This window comes from Leucopleurus acutus (assembly GCF_964270905.1).
Source record: "Leucopleurus acutus genome assembly, chromosome: 8".
Lineage (NCBI taxonomy): Eukaryota > Metazoa > Chordata > Mammalia > Artiodactyla > Delphinidae > Leucopleurus > Leucopleurus acutus.
The window spans coordinates 56,782,860-56,804,387 of record NC_139151.1 but is presented as its reverse complement, the minus strand read 5'-3'; the positions used below and the strand labels follow the sequence as shown (position 1 = coordinate 56,804,387).

Genomic DNA, 21,528 nt, shown 5'->3' with positions numbered 1-21,528 from the left:
TAAGGGCTCCTTCTGTTAAGCCACGTTTGCTGCTAATAGCCCTTGTCAGGCCCTGAAATCCTGGCAGATGACTGCAGATGATACCGTGTGGCAGGCCCACTATGTGCTGAATTGGAAATTGTTTTAGCTCGGGCTACCCTGGAGAGATGGTGGCTGCAGGGCCGGAGTGACAGCGCTGGACCTGGAGCCCAGACTCTGCTGTCCTGCTGTGCAGGGCCCCAGGGTCCCAGTCTTCAGCCCCCTAGGCTTTCACTTAAAGCTGACCTCATCCACATCCAGGGCCAGAGGGCACAAGCTCAGGCTGCCCAGCTGGGCAGGACTTTGTGAAGAAGGAGCTTGTGGGAACCTTGCTCTGTGTTTGGGTTTGCAGCAGGAGATGAGGGACCTGATACAGTCCTCACACTGGTTACCTTTCATGGTCCTTGGGGCTCCTGACATCACAGCTCAGGGAGGGAGAGGGCAAGTGGGATGCACAGGACAGAAGACCAGTGGCCAGGGAGGCAGAGGAACAGAGGAAACTGGATTCATGTCCCATCTCTGCTGTTTGCTGGCTGTGTGACTTTGGGAAGGTCACTACCTCTCTCTGGGCACCTCTCCAGCTTCTGTTTGCCAACAACTCTGCCCTGGGGGTTGTTGGTCCGAGGAGGGAATCCCTGCCTGGCTGGGCAACCTAGTTGGAGTCCTCCAAGATGTGAATGGGGCTGCAGAAGGGCCAGCTGATTCACTCCCATTATTACCATAATGCAACACAACTGTTTAGAACTCCAGGTCTGTTCTGTGCTGTGAACCCAATAAATTAGATCTCTGCCCTCAGGAGGCTTCATCTAGAAGTGGAGACGTAGGGACAGTGACAAGTATGCTCGGTACACACTGTGTTCCAGTCCCCTGGATCATTCTGTTCCCAGACATGCCACACTTACTCTCCTGCCTCAGGGCCTTTGTACTAGCTGTTCTTTCTGGCAAGTGGTTCTTCTAGATCTTTGCAAGCCTGCTTTTTTGTCGTCCAGAACTCAGTCTAAATGTCATCTACTCCACAAGGGCCTTCCCTAACCACCCAGTATAAGCAGCTCCTCCACAACATCAGTTTCTTTACTATGTTTTCTTGTTTTACTGACTCAGTGCTCCTAAATTATCCACCTATTGACACATTTGGTCTGTCCGCACTACTAGAATGGAAGCTCCACGAGAATAGGGACGATGACTTTTTTTTTAAAATTTATTTATTTATTTTTGGCCGCATGCGGGCTTTCTCTAGTTGCGACGAGCGGGGGCTACTCTTCGTTGCAGTGCACGGGCTTCTCATTGCGGTGGCTTCTCGTTGCGGAGCACGGGCTCTAGGTGCGCGGGCTTCAGTAGTTGTGGCATGTGGGCTCAGTAGTTGTAGGTCACAGGCTCTAGAGTGCAGGCTCAGTAATTGTGGCACATGGGCTTAGTTGCCCCGCGGCATGTGGGATCTTCCCGGACCAGGGATCGAACCCACGTCCCCTGAATTGGCAGGCAGATTCTTAACCACTGCGCCCATGCCTTGTTCATCACTATATGTCCTGCACTCAAATTCAGTGTCATACACACATAAGGCACTCAAAACATTTTAGTAAGTGAAAGAGCTGTGTTAGAAGGGCACCAGGGCTTCGGGAATCCAGAAGGGTGCTATGGGTGGGTGCCATGACTGCCATGGGGAGATCAAGGAAGACTCCCAGGAGGAAGTGACATGTAGGCTGCCTTGAAGGGTAAGTAGGCATTTCTTGATCAGAAAAATGATTTTTTTTGATCATTTTTCAGCTGGTCCTTCATTGATCAGCTGGTCCTTCCTTTGTATTTTGCTTCTACTATGTGCCGAACACCATGTTGGTTACTTGATATATATAAATTTTATCCCAGCCTCCTAACAGCTTGGCTAGGTAGGGATTATTCCCATTTTACAGGTGAGATAACCGAGGCTGAGAGAGGTTAAGTGACCTGCCTGAGGCTCCACAGCCAGTGGGGCTGAGCTGGGAAATGCTCCTAGCCAGCTGGAGAGTTGTTCTTCCTCCGTGACACACAGAAAGGGCAGGAGAGGAACTGGCCAGATTTTAACAGGAAAGGTGCATAACCTCAGTCTGTATACGTTGTCCAACTTAGTCCCCACAATAGCCCAGTTAGGTGGGAAGTCTTCCTACTCACACAGGTATAGTTCAGAGATGGGGAGACTGGACTAGAAGCTGGGACTCCTGGACCCAACGCTCAGCCTGCAACAGCTTCCCCACCGGGTCATGGGCAGTGAAGGAAGGCAGGGCTGAGTGTGGGGCTGCCCAGATGACACAAAGGGGGCCCTGAGGCCACCTGCCTCCATCCGGGCACAGGCGGGAGGGTGGTGGGAGGTCTGTGCTCCCACCTCACAGTGAGGGGTGGGGTTGCTGGTGTGAAGGTGGCAGGGCAGGTGGTGGAGGTGGATAGGTCAAGGTTGGGCTGGGGCTGGACCTTGATGGCCCATCACAGCTCTGTGTGGAGCTTTCTTGCCACCTGGAGGCCACTGAAGGGACCTCCTTGTTATTTCCACCACTGTGCTTGTTAAAAGTCTCAGAAAGATGATGACCCTGCTGCACTGTGTGGGTCTTGGATGTGAGTGCAAGTGTGGGGAGATGGGGATTAACTTTTACTGAGCGCCGACTATGTGCCCTGCACTGCCGGGTACACATGAGGGAAGCTCTTAATTCTTAGAGCTTCCCTCAGGCGTAGCTATTACCATTCCAAGTTATAGAAGAGAAAACTGGGGTTTAGAGAATAACGTGACCAGCCCAAGGCCACCTGGCAGGTCAGTGACGGAGCCTGGCACGTATGGGAGCGCAGGTCAGCTGGCTGTGGAGGAGAGAGGTGGTCGATACGCGTGAGCTCCGTGCTCCACGGTTTACAGGAGGCGGTCAGTAACTAATGGGATTCTATATAATCTTTACTCCAGTCCCTGCAGCTAAAGCCACCTTGAGAGTAGCCCTTGTCTGCCCACGCCCTGGCCACATCCCCAAACCCAGCACAACGCCTGGCACATAGGAGGTGCCTAATAAATGCTCATTCAAAGGAAGTGGTCCAGTGGGTGCTCTGGTGCTTAGCAACAGAGGCATTGGAGCCTGGCAGACCAGACTGGAATCCCAGTTCTGCCACTCCTAGCTGTGTGGCCTTGGGCCAGATACTTAACCTCCCTGAACTTCAGTTTCCTCACTAGTAAGATGGGAATGATAATAGTAAGTACCTCATAGAGCTGTGGTGAGAACGAAATGAGGTAACCCATGGTACCTAGCAAATAATATGTGGTGGAGAAATATTAACTATTAATAAGAGAAGGTAAATCAAGATCATACTGCAGAGCTGGGATTTGAACCCAGATCTCCACAACTTTAAAGTGATTCTTTCCATCATGCCATACAACCTGGGGGTCAGGCAGAGCTGAAGTGGTCAGGGAAGACTTCCTGGAAGAAGAGGTGCTAGAGGTTGGTAGGAAAGAGGGGAAGAGGCATTCTGGAAGAGAGGCCCAGCGTGAACAGAGGTGCGGCCACTGGAAGGGCCATGGGAGCTTGGGACACAGCGAGGGGCCCAGGGGAGGGTGGGGGTGAGATAGAGGCCTGGCTGCCAGGTGCTGGGCTGAACTGCTCTGAGAGGGGCTGGGAGGAGGCGGCTGACGGGGAGGCCCCGAGGTCAGTGAACGCTCCTGCAGGAGCAGAGCAGTTGGTTTTACCACTCCCACCCCTCCAATTTCCCTCCTTTTCCCACAGCCCCCGCTTGACTTATCCCCTCCCCTGGACTTTCCTCCCTCTCCTTTTGCTCATGTGGCCTCTTCTGCTGGTATCATGCCTCCCCCTACCTCTGCCAGTGGAGCCCTCCTCATCCTTCAAAGCCTATCTCAAAGGTTACCGACTCTCCAGAGACCCTTCCTGGGCCCCTGTCAGAAGCGCAGCTGCCTCTGTGCTCCCAGAGCTCTGGGGAAGCGTCTCTGGGCAGCACGCACCACATTTTCCCTCCAGGTGCTCTCTGGGGGACTTGGTCCTTCAATACCTCTTGCTGTCACCTTTCTTCCTCTCTCTCTGTGACATGGACATGTCTGCTCAGCTCCCCTACATGCCTACCACCAGGGTTTCATTTGTGGGGGGAGCACGGAGTCCACATGTCCGGGCATGAGCTGATCCACCTGGCTGTCCCAGCAAGAAGTAGAAAGTGTTCTGACACTTCAAATACCCCTACTGAGAAGCGGTCAGCTCTCAGACTTCCTTTTGTTTTTCATGTCATTCCTCTGTCTTGGTGTAAACCAGAGATGACAAACTCAACAGGGGAGCTGAGAGGAGGCCCAACAGGAGGGGAGAGCTAAGCTGTGTTATATAACTTACCAAGACAGGAGTTTGATGCTGCAGTCAACAAATTACATTGTCAGTTTGTCAGCTGAATTCACAGTGCTGCTAGATCTCAGGTGAAATTTAGGGCACTGATCTCAGCGAGGGAATTAGAGGCCATATGGCAGGATTTGGATGATTTAGAGCTCCCCTAGCTCCAGTAAATCCCCGTGCAGCACAAGCTGCCTTGCCTGAAGACCTTGAAGTGACCTTGTCTTGGAAGTTACCCTGCAAAGTGTTCTAGTTGTTTATTGCAGAGAAACAAGCCACTCCACACTTAGTGGCTTACAATGACAGTTCACTCTTTTTCACAGTTCTGCGGGTGGCTGAGCAGTCCTTCTACTGGTCTTGTCTGGGTTCGCTCGGGTGACTGTATCCACTGGACGCTGGGCTCAGCTGGGATGGCTGGGCACTGAGCTTCTCTCTTATGTGTGCCTGCATCCCCGTCTTCTTCCTGGCACAGTGGTGGCCTCAGGATTCTGAGAGGATAAAGGCGGGAGCTAAGCCTCTGAGGCCTGGGCTCTGCAGCTTATATCATGTCGCTTCCATCACACCCTGTTGGTCAAAGCAAGTCACGAGGCCAGCCTGGATTCAAGGGGTGAAAAAGAGACTTCACGTCTGGATGGAAAGAGCAGCGAAATATCATGGGCATGATTTCAATATACCCCACAGGGGGAGGCCAAGTCTCTTCACGCACCAATCACATTGTCTCCAGCCCCATAACTGGGATTAGACACTCTCCTGTCTCAGAAGACTAGTTCCAGAGTCAGATGGGGGAGGAGGAAGCAGCCACATCAGAAGAATTGCAAGATTTTGCTAATTTATATCACCAAGAAGTCTGGATGATATATGTGGGAACGTTTTCTGTGGGTGCTAGTTCATGGAGGCAGGAACACAGTTTTCACTGGGCTGGATTTATTAATATGCGTACATTTACCTCAGATTCTAGAGTCAGTGTGCCAGTTTGAGCAGCTAGGAGTGGTTTTCATTGTTTGCTTAGCTGGTTGACCGAAACCTGGATTCAACTGAGGCCTATGCTTAATTGATATTGAAATGCCAGAATTCCTTGCTTTAACATAGAGGAAGGGATCCAGTGCTAAGGCAGGGAGCAATGTTGATGTGGATTTACCCTGTGTGACCCACTCACATACTCCCAAGCCAAGTTCCACACTCCCGACTTCCTCTTATAGACCCTGGAGGAAATTCCCTTCGCCAAGGCATGAAGAAACATGTTAGTGAGGGGAGCATCTCTGAAACATGATGCAGTACTTGTTCTCTGCAGGCTAGGGATACTAGTGAAAGACACTGCCACGGAAATGGGCTCCATGATTTTAGTGGAAATGATGGGATCCCAGGGGAGCAGAGCACAGACAGCAGCACTTGGCCATCTGGGACGTAAGATGCCAAGTGGTACTCAGAATGGTCTAACCCACAGATGTCTTTAGCAAAGGTTAATTGTTTAAGGGCCAAATAGGACCAAAGGGACCAAATGGATAGGCAGCCTCTAAGTCCTCCTTAATGTATAACAGAAACAACAAAGCAAAACAACAAACAAAACCCTCCAGGCCTGGTAGCAGAAGCCTGATTTGACCCACTATGAAAGAGAACTTTGGTCTCTCACCCAAAGCCCCTTGAATGGAAGAGAGGTCAGTACCCTTCAGAGCGGCCCCTTCAATAGCACCCCAGATACATACTGTAAATCTTCCTTTTAGCAGGCTACCTTCCACAAAGGGCCCTAGGCCATTTGCCAGAGAACTGTGCTCTGTGAAAGGAAAATACACAGGCTTTTCAGGGATTAGCAGACCTTGAGCTTATCTAATGCTAATTCCTGAGGACATAGAAAGCCACTGTGTAGAGGCTCAGGTGCATCAGGTGACAACTGGAGCTTTGACTCAAGTCCAGGCACGGTGCCTGGACTCATCCTGCATTGTATTTTTAGTTTCAGGGTGTATAATTGAAATTTACAGCACACAGGAGCCTCTAGACCTGTGGAATAAGGGCCATTATGGTAGAAAGGGCCAAGTGGAAGCTTCTGGAACTTTTTCTTCTTACCAATCAATAAACTGGTACAGATCTGGGAGAATCACAGAAATTTGTGCCCTCATCAAAACTTGAGAGATGTAGGCTGGTTTCTATTACATCCCACTTAATTTACTTCTTTGGTCTGTGCAGAAGGCACAGGTCTTGGAGAATGACAGCGAATTATCATAAGCTTACTCAGATGATTCCAGCAGCTACTATTCTAGGTATGGTCTTTTTATGGGAGCAAACATACATATATTTTGTTACTTAATGGGAAACTATTTATCTGAAAAAGAATTTTTTTTTAAACTTCCTCTGCGGAAAATACCAGAAGCAGCTTTCTTTTTCTTGGCAGGGACAGCAATACAGCTTTCTCATCTTGTCTTGAAACTCCCCAAGTCTCTGATTCTCTGTTACAATGTAACCTGTGGGGATTTTGACCATCCTCCCATAACACACAACATCATACTTGTCTGCTACACTGATTACATCATGTTCCTAGGATTCAGAGAGTGGAAAGTAGCAGGTACTTTAGATGCATTGATAAGATACAAATGTGCTGAGAATGGGAGATGAATCCCATAAGAACACAGGGCCCTGCCCCCTGAGTGAAGTTTCTGGGTGTTCAGTGGTCTGGATCGTGCCAGGAAACATATATTAGTCAGGGTTCTCCAGAGAAACAGAATCAATAGAAGATACAGCTATAGATATGTGTATATAGAGATAGATACAAAGAGATGTATTATAAGGAATTGACTCACAGGATTATGGAGGCTGAGAAGTCTTGTGATCTTCTGTTTGTAAGCTGGAGACCTAGGAGAGCCAGTGGTATAGTTCCAGTCCAAGTTTGAAGTTCTGAAAAGCAGGAGAGCTGATGGTGTTTAGTTCCAGCCTGAAGGCAGGGGAAGACCAATGTCCTAGCTTGAAGACAGCCAGGCAGAGAGCAAATTCTCCCTTACTCAGCCTTTTATTCTATTTCAACAAATTAGATGAGGCCCACCCACACTGGGGAGGCCAATCTGCTTTACTCAGTCTACAGATCCAATGTTAATCTCATTCCTTACAAACACACCCAGAATAATGTTTGACCAAATATCTTGGCACCCAATGGCCCAGTCAAGTTGACACATAAAATTGTCACATCCTGAAAAGTGAAAGGAATTTGCTGTTTTCTGTCCCTAGTGGTAAGAAAGAAGCACACTCGTTGGGCTTCTGTGTATTTTGGTGGCAATGTATGTCACATTTTGGTGTTCCGCTCTGATTTATGGAGTAACTAGTAAGAACCAAACTGAGTTCATCCTCCTGCCCAAACCTTCCGTTTCCTGTTTTCCTATTCATCCACTCAACACATAGTTATTACATATCTATTGGGTGTGTAGGCAAGAATGGAAGATTCTGTAATAGACAAAGAAATCACTGCTATAATAAAAATGATGGACAAGACCAGGTGTTGACAAGAATGTGGAGAAACTAGAACGTTTCATGTGTTGCTGGTGAGAATATAAGATGGTGCAGCCCTTGCCCCCCCAAGAATCAGGTCTAAGCTCACAGAGGATGTTAAACTGGATGGGCTGAGACGGAGAGGGGGGAAAAGTGTAGGTGCTTCGATGGATGAGGGGGTAGAATGGCCTGACTTGGGAATGGGGGTGTGTAGAAAGGGCAGGGAGCTGGGGGGTCTGGATTATGGGGCCTCTGAGGGATGGGCTCAGATGTGGATGGCTACAGGAGTATCTGGGGAATGGCATTAACACCACACAACCGGGGCAGGCTTTGGGAGCTCCGCAGCCAAAAATGGTGCAGGGGGTGTGGGGCTGCCAGTGCCCCTCTGGCTGGGCTGGGGCAGCCATAGTGACAACCTATGTGTCTTCTCAGGATGGCCTAAGCCTCCTGGACCTAGGGACAGGGTGAGGCTCTAGGAAAATGACTAATATTAGAGTTCCTGCCCACCCTGGCAGTGAGAGGAGGGGCTCCAACTTGATTTAATTTGATTTATCAGAATAAATAAATGCCTCATTTCTTACACCCTGAGTGCCATCATGTAATTCACATACAGAATTACAAACTGTGATATAAGTGACGTAAGAGGGGGTGGCCATAGAGATAGAGAAAAGAAGGCAGATTCACCATTTATTTAGCTGGTAGAGGGCGCAGGTCTTAGTGACGGATTGGAAGTGGAGGGCTGGTAATTGGTGCAAAAAAATATTTCCAGGTTTCGGACTGAGAATGGCGTGCATTCCCCATCCCCTTCCTCTAGGTGATCCATCCTCGCCGCGACAAAGACAAAGACTACGGAAGGTGCCGCTGCAGTATGATTTGGCCCCATGGTCTACCCTGAATCCGCACGCACCGCCTCCTCACTACACAAAAATGCCAAAAGGTGCCCAGGCAGTGCGGGGGTGTCCCCGGCAGGTGTTCAGGGCGGGGATCACAGTGCGAGAGGAGTAAAATCGCAGTCTTTCCTTGGATCCGCCACAAGGGGCTCCAGCGAGGCCTCAGCCCAGCTCCAAGAGGGTCCCCCAGACCCGCCTTCGGGGGGCGCGCGCCCGCGGGTCCCCAGGCTTCTCTAGCCAGCCCGCTCCCAGGCCCTGGCCCGACCCCGCGCCGAGAAGCTCCGGCAACTGGGCCCGGAGCCCAGACGGGGAAACTGACCTGGCCGCATGGGCAAGACGGCGTGCGCGTGCGAGGACGGCCGCGGCTGGGGACTGGGGCTCAGCGCCGCCCGCCCGGGGGGTATGTCGGATCCCCAGCTGTCAGATTCAGAGCCGGGAGCCTGGTTAAGGGCTCTTGGGCGGAGCCTGGGCATCTTCGGGATCCGAGTTTCGGACGCCGGCGCGCTTCCGAGGCCGCTCCGCGGGGAAGGGGCGCCGCCCTCTCCTCCTTCCCTGAGGCAGCCGCGTCTGGGTGGGGCTACTGGCCGCGGCCCGCCGGGGTCCTTTATCTGGATTCGCCAGGCCGCCGAGGGGCGGGATTGAGAGGGGTGGAGACTGCGCGTGCTGGGGAGGGGCTGCGAAATGGCTGCAGCTGGGAAAAACCAGGCTTAGGATGAAGTCTGCATCTGAGAAGGGCCAAGAGCATCTAGTTCATTTCCCGCCTTTCGCCGCCCCAGCCCAGGGCGGGGGCCTGAGCCGACCACCTCCGTCACTGGGCCTTCTTCCAATGCAGTAGAGAGCTGGGCGTGATGCGGGTGAGGCGGTGGCCTGCAGCTCAAGCCTGAGCTGGAGGTTTTCTGCCTCAGTATCACCTCTTAATCATCAGAGCCACTTTATCGTCAGGAGGAAATTGAGGTGGCTGGCGCTGGGCTGGAGGCCGACCTGCTTCCGCCACTGCCGCCTCTCGGTCATCTGCACTCTCTCCCTCAGCTTTGGACCCTGGGCATCGCTCTCCTTATTGAATCACTCCTGGCACCGCAGGCCCTGGTCTCTCCTTACAGCTTTGGGCGAGACCTTCCTCAGCTTCCTTTGTGCCCTTCTCTTCCTACCTTTAAAAAGTCATCAGAGCCTTGGGCTGGGCCCACTTCTCTTTCCATTCTGACAGTGTCCCTGAGGGAGCTCAGCCTCCCCATGTGGGGCTGACCCCCACACATTGTTTCCAGGCAGCTGTCTCTTCAGAGGCGGAGCCCTGGTAGCCAGTGGCTTTCTGGACATTTGCCCCTGGATGTTGCCCATCACAGAGAGAGCGCCATCTATGTGGCCCGTGGGAATGTGTGTGCCACGGGACCAGGTGTGTGGGTCAGAGGGAGAACTGAAAGGAGGGGCGCGGTGTCCGTACACAACACTTCTTTAGCCTCAGCGTGGTCTTTTCTTATCTGCAGGGCCCTCTTAGAATTCACATGGCAGCAAACTCTGTGTTGGGTGAGCCAGGAAGAATCCTCATGGGGTGTGTGTGTGTGTGTGTGTGTGTGTGTGTTTATAGAGGGGGCTTGTGGGGCAGAAAACACTGGTGCTGTTGGGAGTGGGGTGAGGAGGCGGGACTGGGGCCTGTTGCTCAGAAAACTTCACCATTTGGAAGTCATCAGTACTTCCTGTGATTTCTCTGTTAGAACAAAGCTGAGCTTCTTAAAAGAGAGACCTTTAAAAAGGGTTAGTGTTCATAATGGGTCTCAAAGGTCTTAGAGGGGTAGGAGTGTTCCTTGGGAGCCAGCTTTGGTGGGGTCAGCAGGTGGAGCTCTCCCCACACCCCCAGGCCCCTGAGGGCTCTGGGTTTTAAAGGGGAGGCTACTGTGACCCACACCAGTGGGATCCTAGCAGGACCCATCTCTGAGCAAGACTGAGCCTTAGCCCCCAGCCTTCTTCCCAGTAACACGCTCACAGCCTACAGGACTGACTCCCTGACTCCCTCCCTGAGGTCCTGGGGTTCAGAAAATTGGTCACCCCTCCCTGGTCTCCGTTGTCTGCCCCAGAGGCCTGCTACACCCTTTGGTCAGGCCCTCATGAAAATCAGGTTTCTTTGATTCAAGGACTTCCAGAGGGGGCTTACCCTGGCCCTCCCAGCCACATCCATGATACCCCTTCCTACCCCTGCTGCCTGGGCTGTCTCTACTTCATAGCCACTTTCTCTGAGAAGGCTTCCTGGTTCCCCCACTAGATTTTCTTTCTTCACTGTCCTCTCAAAGCCAGGCCTTTAGTTGTCCTAGGGCCTCATCCCACGCCACCTTTTATTGTCATAAGACTGGAACTTCTGTACCACAGTGACCTCATGCCCAGCACTGAGCGAGGCACAAAGTGAGTGCTAAGGACAAGTCAACTGCAGGCATGAATGAGTGGGGGACTTCAGGCGTTGTTTTAAAAGCCCCGGCTGAGCTGTTCTGGATACTGAATGAGGACCAGCGAATGTTAGGTTCTGCCCTCATGAGTGTCCTGGGACCCTTCTGATCAGAGGCCTGGTTTACTCAAGAAGCGTGACCCCTGGAGGACCTTTAGGACTGAGCGCTTGGCAAACAACTGTCATCCAGGGTTATCCTGGGCACCTGGGTCCCTGCTCCTGTTTCCTCTGCAGGTTTCAACTCTGAACAGTCAGCTGCTGCAGTTTGGTCCCTGTTGGGTACCTAGGCTTTCATGGAAGCTGACCTGTGAAATACTAGAGCTCTTAAAACCCTCAAAATTTCCTGGGTTCTAGCAGTGTCTTTTGTTTTAATGAGGGGACTCTTGGTGGCTTCTGGATCACTTCAGGATGGGGGCTGGTCACCAGAAAGACAAAGTCACGATTAGAAGCTTGGAATTTTCAGCCCCACCTTCCATCCTCTGGGAAGGGGAGAGGGGCTGGAGATTGAGTTAATCATTGATTATGCCAGCATGATGAAACCTTCATAAAAATCCCCAGAGTCTGAGGTTCAGAGAGCTTCTGGGTTGCTGGGGGCACTGGCAGGGTGGTGTGCTTGGCAAGGGCAGGGAGGCTCCGTGCCCCTTCCCCTGTACCTTACCCTATGCATCTCTTCCATCTGGATGTATTCCTTATCCTTTGAGGATAAATCAGTAAACATAAGTACGTGTTTCCCAGAGTTCTGTGAGCCATTCTGGCAAATTATTGAACCCAAGCAGGGGGTTGTGGGAAGGCTGATTTATAGCAAGTCAGTCAGAAGTACAAGCGATAGCCTGGGACTTGCAATTGGCGTCTGAAGTTGGGGGGGGGTGCGGGGGGACAGTCCTGTGGGACTGAGCCCTTCACCTGTGGGAGCTGACGCTGTCTCTAGGTAGCGTCAGAATTGATTTCAATGTAGGGCCCCCCGGTTGATGTTAGATAATTGCGTGATGTGAGGGACCTCCTCCACCCCCACCCCCCCAACCACCTCTGGTGTCAGAAGTGAAGTGTGGTCACAGTGTGAGAGTAAAAGGGAAACACATGTGTGTCCCGCCCACACCCTCACGATGGGGTCCTGTCCTCCGTCTCAAGCAACTCCCACCCACTCCCATCTCATAGCGACAGCTCACAAGAGCTGGGAATTTCTCAGATGGCCCGGTTGGATGAATGCAGAGCCCTGAATGCCCACCCTCAAATGTGCATGGCGCGCACGCACACACACACAGACACACACACACACACACACACACACACACACACACACACACACACTCAAATGAAGCCAGACAGGGAGAGGGACACTGCTGAGCCAGAGGGACAAGTTTTATTAGATTCCAGCAAGACTATACAATACGTGTTTCATGCAGATTAAGTAAGCGTCTTTGCTGCCCCCGAGAGGGAGCATTTTCATTGCTAGCTCCTTCTTTGGCATGTCGAGGGGTGAGTGTCAAGGAGAACTCTCAACATATTCTGCATAGGGGACAGTTGGGATCATGACTGGGGGTGGAGGTGATACAGTGGGCAGCTGAGGGCTCCTGAGACCTTGAATCCTCAGAGGCTCAGGGACCACAGGACCTTGGTCCTTTGCTGGTGGTGGCACCAGAGGACCTTGATCTTTCAGAGGCACTGGGGGTATAGGAACTTGATTCTTCACAGGCTCTGGGACCACGGGGCCTTGATCCTTGACTAGTTCCGGACCTTGATCCTTTACAGGTTCTGCAATTACAGCATCGTGATCCTTTGGAAGCTCTGGGGCCCCTCCACCTTGATCTGTGACTGGCTCTGGGACCACTAAACCTTGATTCTTTACACACTCAGAGAGCACAGAAACTTCACTCTTCACAGGTGCTGTGACCATGGCACTTTGATCCTGCGGTTGCTCTGGGACCATAGGACCTTGATCCTTGACAAGTGCTGGGCCCATGGGGCCTTTACCCACAGGTTCAGGGGCCATGGGGCCTTGATTCTTGACAGGTGCTGGGACCCCAGGGCCTTGATCCTTGACAGGTGCTGGGGCCACGGGGCCTTGATCCTTCAGAAGCTCTGGTACCACGGAACCTTGATCTTTAACTCTTGCTGGAACCATAGGACTTTGATTCTCTAGAGGCACTGGGGCCAAGGAATCTTGGTCCTTGCCTGGTGCTGAGATCACAGAACCTTCCTTCTTTAAAGGCTCAGGGACCACGTGATCTTGATCCTTAACTGAGGCAGGGACTATGGGACCTAGATCCTTCAGAGACCCCGGGACCACAGGAGGTTGATCCTTCAGAGGCTCTGGGACTGTGGGGTCTTGACCCTTTGAAGACTTTTGGATCACAGGACCTTGATCTTTCAGAGGCCCAGGGCCCACGGGACCTTGATCTTTGTCTGGTTCTGTGGTTACAGGACCTTGACTCTTACGTGAATCACTGGTGGGTTCGACCTGGTTCCTGCAGAGGAGAGAGAGGTGGTCACTGTGAGGGCCAGTGCTCAGGCCAAGGACAGGGCAGAGCACAGATTGCCTGATAAGTCTTGGCCTAGTGGAGGCTGGGCAGGGCAGCTCTTGCTGGAGAGTCAGGAGGAGAACCTGATCTCCACGTCCTTAGTACAGAATGTGGGGCTGGGTGGGGAGCAGGCTTGGGAATTGGTCATTCAATGTGCTTGCCAATTGATTATAACCTGCGCGTGGCACGGAGGGCAGCCCCTGGGTGACAGCGGCAGCACCGTAGCGGGACTCAGAGTCCTCCAGTGAGCGTCCTAGCAGCCTGTCCACCCCACACTCCACAGGACACGCTTCCTTCCTCCAGAATATCTGGGCCCATCCTGGGGGCCCATCTTAGCTATCCTCTCAGAGGACTCTACAGGCTAGGGTGCTCCTGTTCTCAGGGCCTTCCCAGACTCCTTCCCTCCCCAACCCCCTAGTTAAGTGCTGAGTGGGGAGGGGCAAAGGGTCCAAGACATGCATGAAAGAAAGAAGGAATGTTCCTCTTCCCCACCTCCCTGAAAAGGGAAAACGTAAAAACGTATTTTATCACTGACATTGCTTACAACAGCCAGCCGGCCGGGGTGACAATAAAAAGCAGACCAGCTTTTAATTGGTTTTATTATTGCTTTTAAATTCTCTATAAACAATGCTCCCCATTGTCGCCTGTATCACATTTGGTAGGTGACTGGCTGGGACTCCCCGTTCAGGCAGTGAAGAGGCCCTGCTCCCCTCGCTCCGTCCCCACTCTGGCTCCCTCTACTCTCCCTGGGCCCTTGCCCTCACTTACTCCAAGGCTCTGGGGCTGATTTCCTGGCAACCAAGAGTCCAGGCCTCTCATCAGAACCCTCACAGGCTGCTCCACCTGCCTCACCGTGGACCCCCGCCCCACCTCTCGGCCCACCCACATCATGGAGAGCAGGTGACATCACTGACACCAAGGGCAAACGTTGCCACACTCAGACCACCCCAGTCAAGATGAGAGTGCACCCTCCTGCCCTGCAGGCTGGGTTCAGCCAGTGTCACAAGCCTATGCACACTTACAGCACATTCTACTTTCCAAATCACTTCTTTCCAAAGCTCATTTCAGCAACCCAGCAATCCTGTGAAGCTCAAAGGAAGGATTTATTACCCTTACTTGTGTGATATACAGATGAAGAAACTGACGTCGAGTGGGCAAGTGATATGGGAAGTGAGGGGACCTGCATGGACTGTAAAGTCTGGGTCTTTCCACTCCCGGGGCCTGTGCTCCTTCCCTTATAGCACCTGCCACATAGTAGGTGCTCAATCTTCGTTGTTATTATTACTCTTTTACACATTGCAGTCAAGTCTTTATGCTTAAAATCATTTCAGTATTTTAACAGTTCCTATAGTTTAAAGCTGGTCCAGTAAGACTTCTACTTGGTAACACTTTCTTAGCTCATTATGGTTTCATCTCTCTGGGCCCCACGTGTGTCATCTATTTCATTGGGTAAAATGATATTGACTCAGAAATTTATGATGATGAGAAATTATGTACATAGAGCACCTTGTACCATATTACTATGTAATATTATCATTATTTTTCTATTTACTTACACACATCTGGACTATTTTTATTCTGACATGTCATCCTGATCCAGAAGCTTTTTACTATATTTAGCACCTTGAGCCCTTAGGAACCGACATCTCTCAGCAGAGTACACAGTGCCCCAGGCAGCCTGTCCATCCAGTCCCTCTTGATGTCTCTGAGCATCTCAGTGGACAGAGAGGGGCCGGGGTGGCTTGCTGGTTCAGCACATCACAGAGCACAGCTGTCCCAGCCACATGAACCCAGCTGGATGCCATCAGTAGGACCTTAGTGTCTGTGGAGGGAGCCAGGCAAGGCTACGAAAAACATGCAGAATCCAAGGATGGCATTAAAATACCTCTAATACCTGGTGGTTGGCCAGAAAGGAAAAATAAAAACCTAATTCAGAATAGAATCCAGCAGGACACTGATTAGATGAATCCTATCTGCGAGTGAACAACTTGGGTAGAGTCATCCTGAAAGGGGTGATGAAGCTGAGACAGGAGACAAAAGAAGTGACCAGGGCTTAACTTGATCTCAGGAGCTTGGGTTGCAAAACCTATCCCATTGGCAGGACATGGACTCAGTGTCCCCTGCTGGCATGGAGATTTAAAAGAGGGCCAGACCCACAGCATGGGGTGCAAAGTATAGTTTCCCGATGTTTGGGGCCCTGCCTCATTTTTCTGAATGAGCATTCTCAGCCAGCTGTGAACTAACCTTAAATTTGCTCAGATATACACCCCTATGTTGCTCTGGTTAGTAAACTTGTTTCCTTAGTAAGTAAGTGTCTTTAATCATGGAAATTTTAGAAAAAAGATTAGAAATGATAAATTAAATCAAATCTATATATTACCTTTTTTGGGTAATAAATTTAGGAAAAATCTGTGTAGATTTAGTTTGAAGGTATTTGTAATGTTTAAAATAATTTGGCATATTATATCTAACAGATTAGCTTTGTGATTCCTATAAAAAAGGTGTAATTTAAAAATTAATTTAGACTTGATTTTAAGTTGAAAGATATAAGTTAACTGTCCTGAAGCTCTCATACTGTAAAGAAGCCAAGTCTGGACTTTTGGAAAAGCCACTTGGAAAGGCCATATGGAGAAAGCAAGAGGTACCCAGCCAGCTCCCAGCTGCTCTAACCCCCAGCCGTTCAACTCACCCCAGTTGATACACTGGAAATTTTAGGCAAGGCCGTGTGGCTGACAGGGTCTTGGTGCTCTGGCCGGGTGTCAGGCCTGTGCCTCTGAGGTGGGGGAGCCGAGTTCAGGACATTGGTCTACCAGAGACCTCCCAGCTCCATGTAACATCAAAGGGCAAAAGCTCTCCCAGAGATTTCCATCTCAATGCGAGACCCAGCTCCACTCAATGACCAGCAAGCTACAGTGCTGGACACCCCATGCCAAACAACTAGCAAGACAGGAACACAACCCACCCATTAGCAGAGAGGCTGTCTAAAATCAGAATAGGGTCACAGACACCCTAAAACACACCACCGGACATGGTCCTGCTCACCAGAAAGATCCAGCCTCATCCACCAGAACACAGGCACCAGACCCTCCAGCACAAAGCCTATACAACCCACTGAACCAACCTTAGCCGCTGGGGGCAGACACCAAAAACAACGGGAACTACGAACCTTCAGACTGCGAAAAGGAGACCCCAAACACAGTAAGTTAAGCAAAATGAAAAGACAGAGAAACACACAGCAGATGAAGGAGCAAGGTAAAAACCCATCAGACCAAACAAATGAAGAGGAAATAGGCAGTCTACCTGAAAAAGAATTCAGAGTAATGAGAGTAAAGATGATCCAAAACCTTGGAAATAGAATGGAGAAAATATAAGAAACATTTAACAAGGAGCTAGAAGAACTAAAGAGCAAACAAACGATGATGAACAACACAATAAATGAAATTAAACATTTTCTAGAAGGAATCAATAGCACAATAACCGAGGCAGAAAAACGGATAAGTGACCTGGAAGATAAAATAGTGGAAATAACTACTGCAGAGCAGAATAAAGAAAAAAGAATGAAAAGAATTGAGGACAGTCTTAGTGATTCCTGGGACAACATTAAACTCACTGATATTCGAATTACAGGGGTCCCAGAAGAAGAAGAGAAAATAAAAGGACTGAGAAAATATTTGAAGAGATTATAATTGAAAACTTCCCTAATATGGAAAAGAAATTGTCAATCAAGTCCAAGAAGCACAGAGAGTCCCATAAAGGATAAATCCAAGGAGAAACACACCAAGACACATATTAATCAAACTATAAACAATTAAATACAAAGAAAAAATATTAAAAGCAGCAAGGGAAAAACAACAAATAACATACAACGGAATCCCCATAAGGTTAACAGCTGATCTTTCAGCAGAAACTCTGCAAGCTAGAAGGGACTGGCAGGACATATTTAAAGTGATGAAAGGGAAAAACATACAACCAAGATTACTCTTCCCAGCAAGGATCTCATTCAGATTAAACAGAGAAGTTAAAATCTTTACAGACAAGCAAAAGCTAAGAGAATTCAGCACCACCAAACCAGCTTTACAACAAATGCTAAAGGAACTTCTTTAGGCGGGAAACACAAGAGAAGGAAAAGATCTACAATAACAAACTCAAAGCAATTAAGAAAATGGTAATAGGAACATACATATCAATAATTACCTTAAATGTAAATGGATTAAATGCTCCCACCAAAAGACATAGACTGGCTGAATGGATACAAAAACAAGACCCATATATACGCTGTCTACAAGCGACCCACGTCAGACCTAGGGACACATACAGACTGAAAGTGGGGGGAAAAAGATATTCCATGTAAATGGAATTCAAAAGAAAGCTGGAGTAGCAAGTCTCATATCAGACAAAATAGACTTTAAAATTAAAACTATTACAAGAGACAAAGAAGGACACTACATAATGATCAAGGATCAATCCAAGAAGAAGAAGATATAACAGTTGTAAATATTTATGCACCCGACATAGGAGCACCTCAATACATAAGGAAAATGCTAACAGCTGTAAAAGGGGAAATCAACAGTAACACAATCATAGTAGGGGACTTTAACACCCCACTTTCACCAATGGACATATCATCTAAAATGAAAATAAGTAAGGAAACACAAGCTTTAAATGATACATTAAACAAGATGGACTTAATTGATGTTTATAGGACATTCCATCCAAAAACAGCAGAATACACTTTCTTAAATGCTCATGGAACATTCTCCAGGATAGATCATATCTTGGGTCACATATCAAGCCTTGGTAAATTTAAGAAAATCAAGTATCTTTTCCGACCACAACGCTGAGATTAGATATCAATTACAGGAAAAAATCTGTAAAAAATACAAACACGTGGAGGCTAAACAATACACTACTAAATAACCAAGAGATCACTGAAGAAATCAAAGAGGAAATTAAAAAATACCTAGAAACAAATGACAATGAAAACATGATGATCCAAACCCATGGGATGCAGCAAAAGCAGTTCTAAGAGAGAATTTTATAGCAATACAATCCTACCTCAAGAAATAAGAAACATCTCAAATAAACAACCTAACCTTACACCTAAAGCAATTAGATAAAGAACAAAAAAACTCCAAAGTTAGCAGAGGGAAAGAAGTCATAAAGATCAGATCAGAAATGAATGAAAAAGAAATGAAGGAAACAGTAGCAAAGATCAATAAAACTAAAAGCTGGTTTTTTGAGAAGATAAACAAAATTGATACACCATTAGCCAGACTCATCAAGAAAAATGGGGAGAAGACTCAAATCAATAGAATTAGAAATGAAAAAGGAGAAGTAACAACTGACACTGCAGAAATACAAAGGATCATGAGAGATTACTACAAGCAACTATATGCCAATAAAATGGACAACCCGGAAGAAATGGACAAATTCTTAGAAAGGCACAACCCTCTGAGACTGAACCAGGAAGAAATAGAAAATATAAACAGACCAATCACAAGTGTTGAAATTGAGACTGTGATTAAAAATCTTCCGAACAAACAAGGCCAGGACCAGATGGCTTCACAGGCGAATTCTATCAAACATTTAGAGAAGAGCTAACACCTATCCTTCTCAAACTCTTCCAAAATATAGCAGAGGGAGGAACACTCCCAAAGTCATTCTACAAGGTCACCATCACCGTGATACCAAAACCAGACAAAGATGTCACAAAGAAAGAAAACTACAGGCCAATATCACTGATGAACATAGATGCAAAAATCCTCAACAAAGTACTAGCAAACAGAATCCAACAGCACATTAAAAGGAGCATACACCATGATCAAGTGGGGTTTATCCCAGGAATGCAAGGATTCTTCAATATACAAAAATCAATAAATGTGATAAACCAAATTAACAAATTGAAGGAGAAAAACCATATGATCATCTCAATAGATGCAGAAAAAGCTTTTGAGAAAATTCATCACTCATGTATGATAAAAAAAAAAACTCTCCAGAAAATAGGCATAGAGGGAACTTACCTGAACATAATAAAGGCCATATATGACAAACCCACAGCCAACATCATCCTCAATGGTGAAAAACTGAAACCATTTCCTCTAAGATCAGGAACAAGACAAGGTTGTCCACTCTCACCACTATTATTCAACATAGTTTTGGAAGCTTTAGCCACAGCAATCAGAGAAGAAAAAGAAATAAAAAGAATCCAAATCGGAAAAGAAGCAAAGCTGTCACTGCTTGCAGATGACATGATACTATATATAGAGAATCCTAAAGATGCTACCAGAAAACTACTAGAGCAAATCAATGAATTTGGTAAAGTAGCAGGACACAAAATTAATGCACAGAAATCTCTTGCATTCCTATACACTAATGATGAAAAATCTGAAAGAGAAATTAAGGAAACACTCCCATTTACCACTGCAACAAAAAGAATACAATACCTAGAAATAAACCTACTTAAGGAGACAAAACACCTGTATGCAGAAAACTATAAGACACTGCTGAAGGAAATTAAAGATGATACAAACAGATGGAGAGATATACCATGTTCTTGGATTGGAAGAATCAACATTGTGAAAATGACTATACTACCGAAAGCAATCTACAGATTCAATGCAATCCCTATCAAACTGCCAATGGCATTTTTCACAGAACTAGAACAAAAAATTTCACAATTTGTATGGGAACACAAAAGACCCCGAATTGCCAAAGCAATTTTGAGAACAAAAACGGAGCTGGAGGAATCAGGCTCCCTGGCTTCTGACTATACTACAAAACTACAGTAATCAAGACAGTATGGTACTGGCACAAAAATAGATATATAGATCAATGGAACAGGATAGAAAGCCCAGAGATAAACCCACGCACATATGGTCACCTTATTTTTGATAAAGGAGGCAAGAATATACAGTGGAGAAAAGACAGCCTCTTCAATAAGTGGTGCTTGGGAAAACTGGACAGCTACATGTAAAAGAATGAAATTAGAACACTCCCTAACACCATACACAAAAATAAGCTCAGAATGGATCAAAGACCTAAATGTAAGGCCAGACACTATATAAGTCTAAGAGGAAAACATAGGCATAACACTCTATGACATTAATCACAGCAAGATCCTTTTTGACCCACCTCTTAGAGAAATGGAAATGAAAACAAAAATAAACAAATGGGACCTAATGAAACTTCAAAGCTTTTGCACAGCAAAGGAAGCCATAAACAGGACGAAAAGACAACCATCAGAATGAGAGAAAATATTTGCAAATGAAGCAACTGACAAAGGATTAATCTCCAAAATTTACTCCAAAATCTCTAAAATCTCCATATTGAGCTCATGCAGCTCAATATCAAAAAAACAAACAACCCAATCCAAACATGGGCAGAAGACCTAAATAGACATTTCTCCAAAGAAGATATATAGATTGCCAACAAACACATGAAAGGATGCTCAACATCATTAATCATTAGAGAAATGTAAATCAAAACTACAATGAGGTATCACCTCCCACCAGTCAGAATGGTCATCATCAAAGCATTTACAAGCAATAAATGCTGGAGAGGGCGTGGAGAAAAGGGAACCTTCTTGCACTGTTGTTGGGAATGTAAATTGATGCAGCCACTATGGAGAACAGTATGGAGGTTCCTTAAAAAACTAAAAATAGAACTACCATACGGCCCAGCACTCCCACTACTGGGCATATACCCTGAGAAAACCATAATGCAAAAAGAGTCATGTACCACAATGTTCATTGCAGCTCTATTTACAATAGCCAGGACATGAAAGCAACCTAAGTGTCCATCGACAGATGAATAGATAAAGAAGATGTGACACATATATACAATAGAATATTACTCAGCCATAAAAAGAA

At 47.8% G+C, this 21,528-nt stretch overlaps 1 protein-coding gene across 1 annotated transcript in view; it reads right to left on the bottom strand.

Moving 5' to 3' along the window:
- Nucleotides 1-12,624: 12,624 nt before the first annotated feature.
- MAP6 (microtubule associated protein 6) overlaps nt 12,625-21,528 on the bottom strand; it is a gene marked incomplete at both ends in the record, with an annotated part of 86,694 nt that continues 77,790 nt past the window's right edge. The window contains one exon of the mRNA XM_082844538.1: nt 12,625-13,606. Coding sequence (XP_082700664.1) covers nt 12,625-13,606 — 982 coding nt within the window. The remainder of the gene's footprint in view (nt 13,607-21,528) is intronic.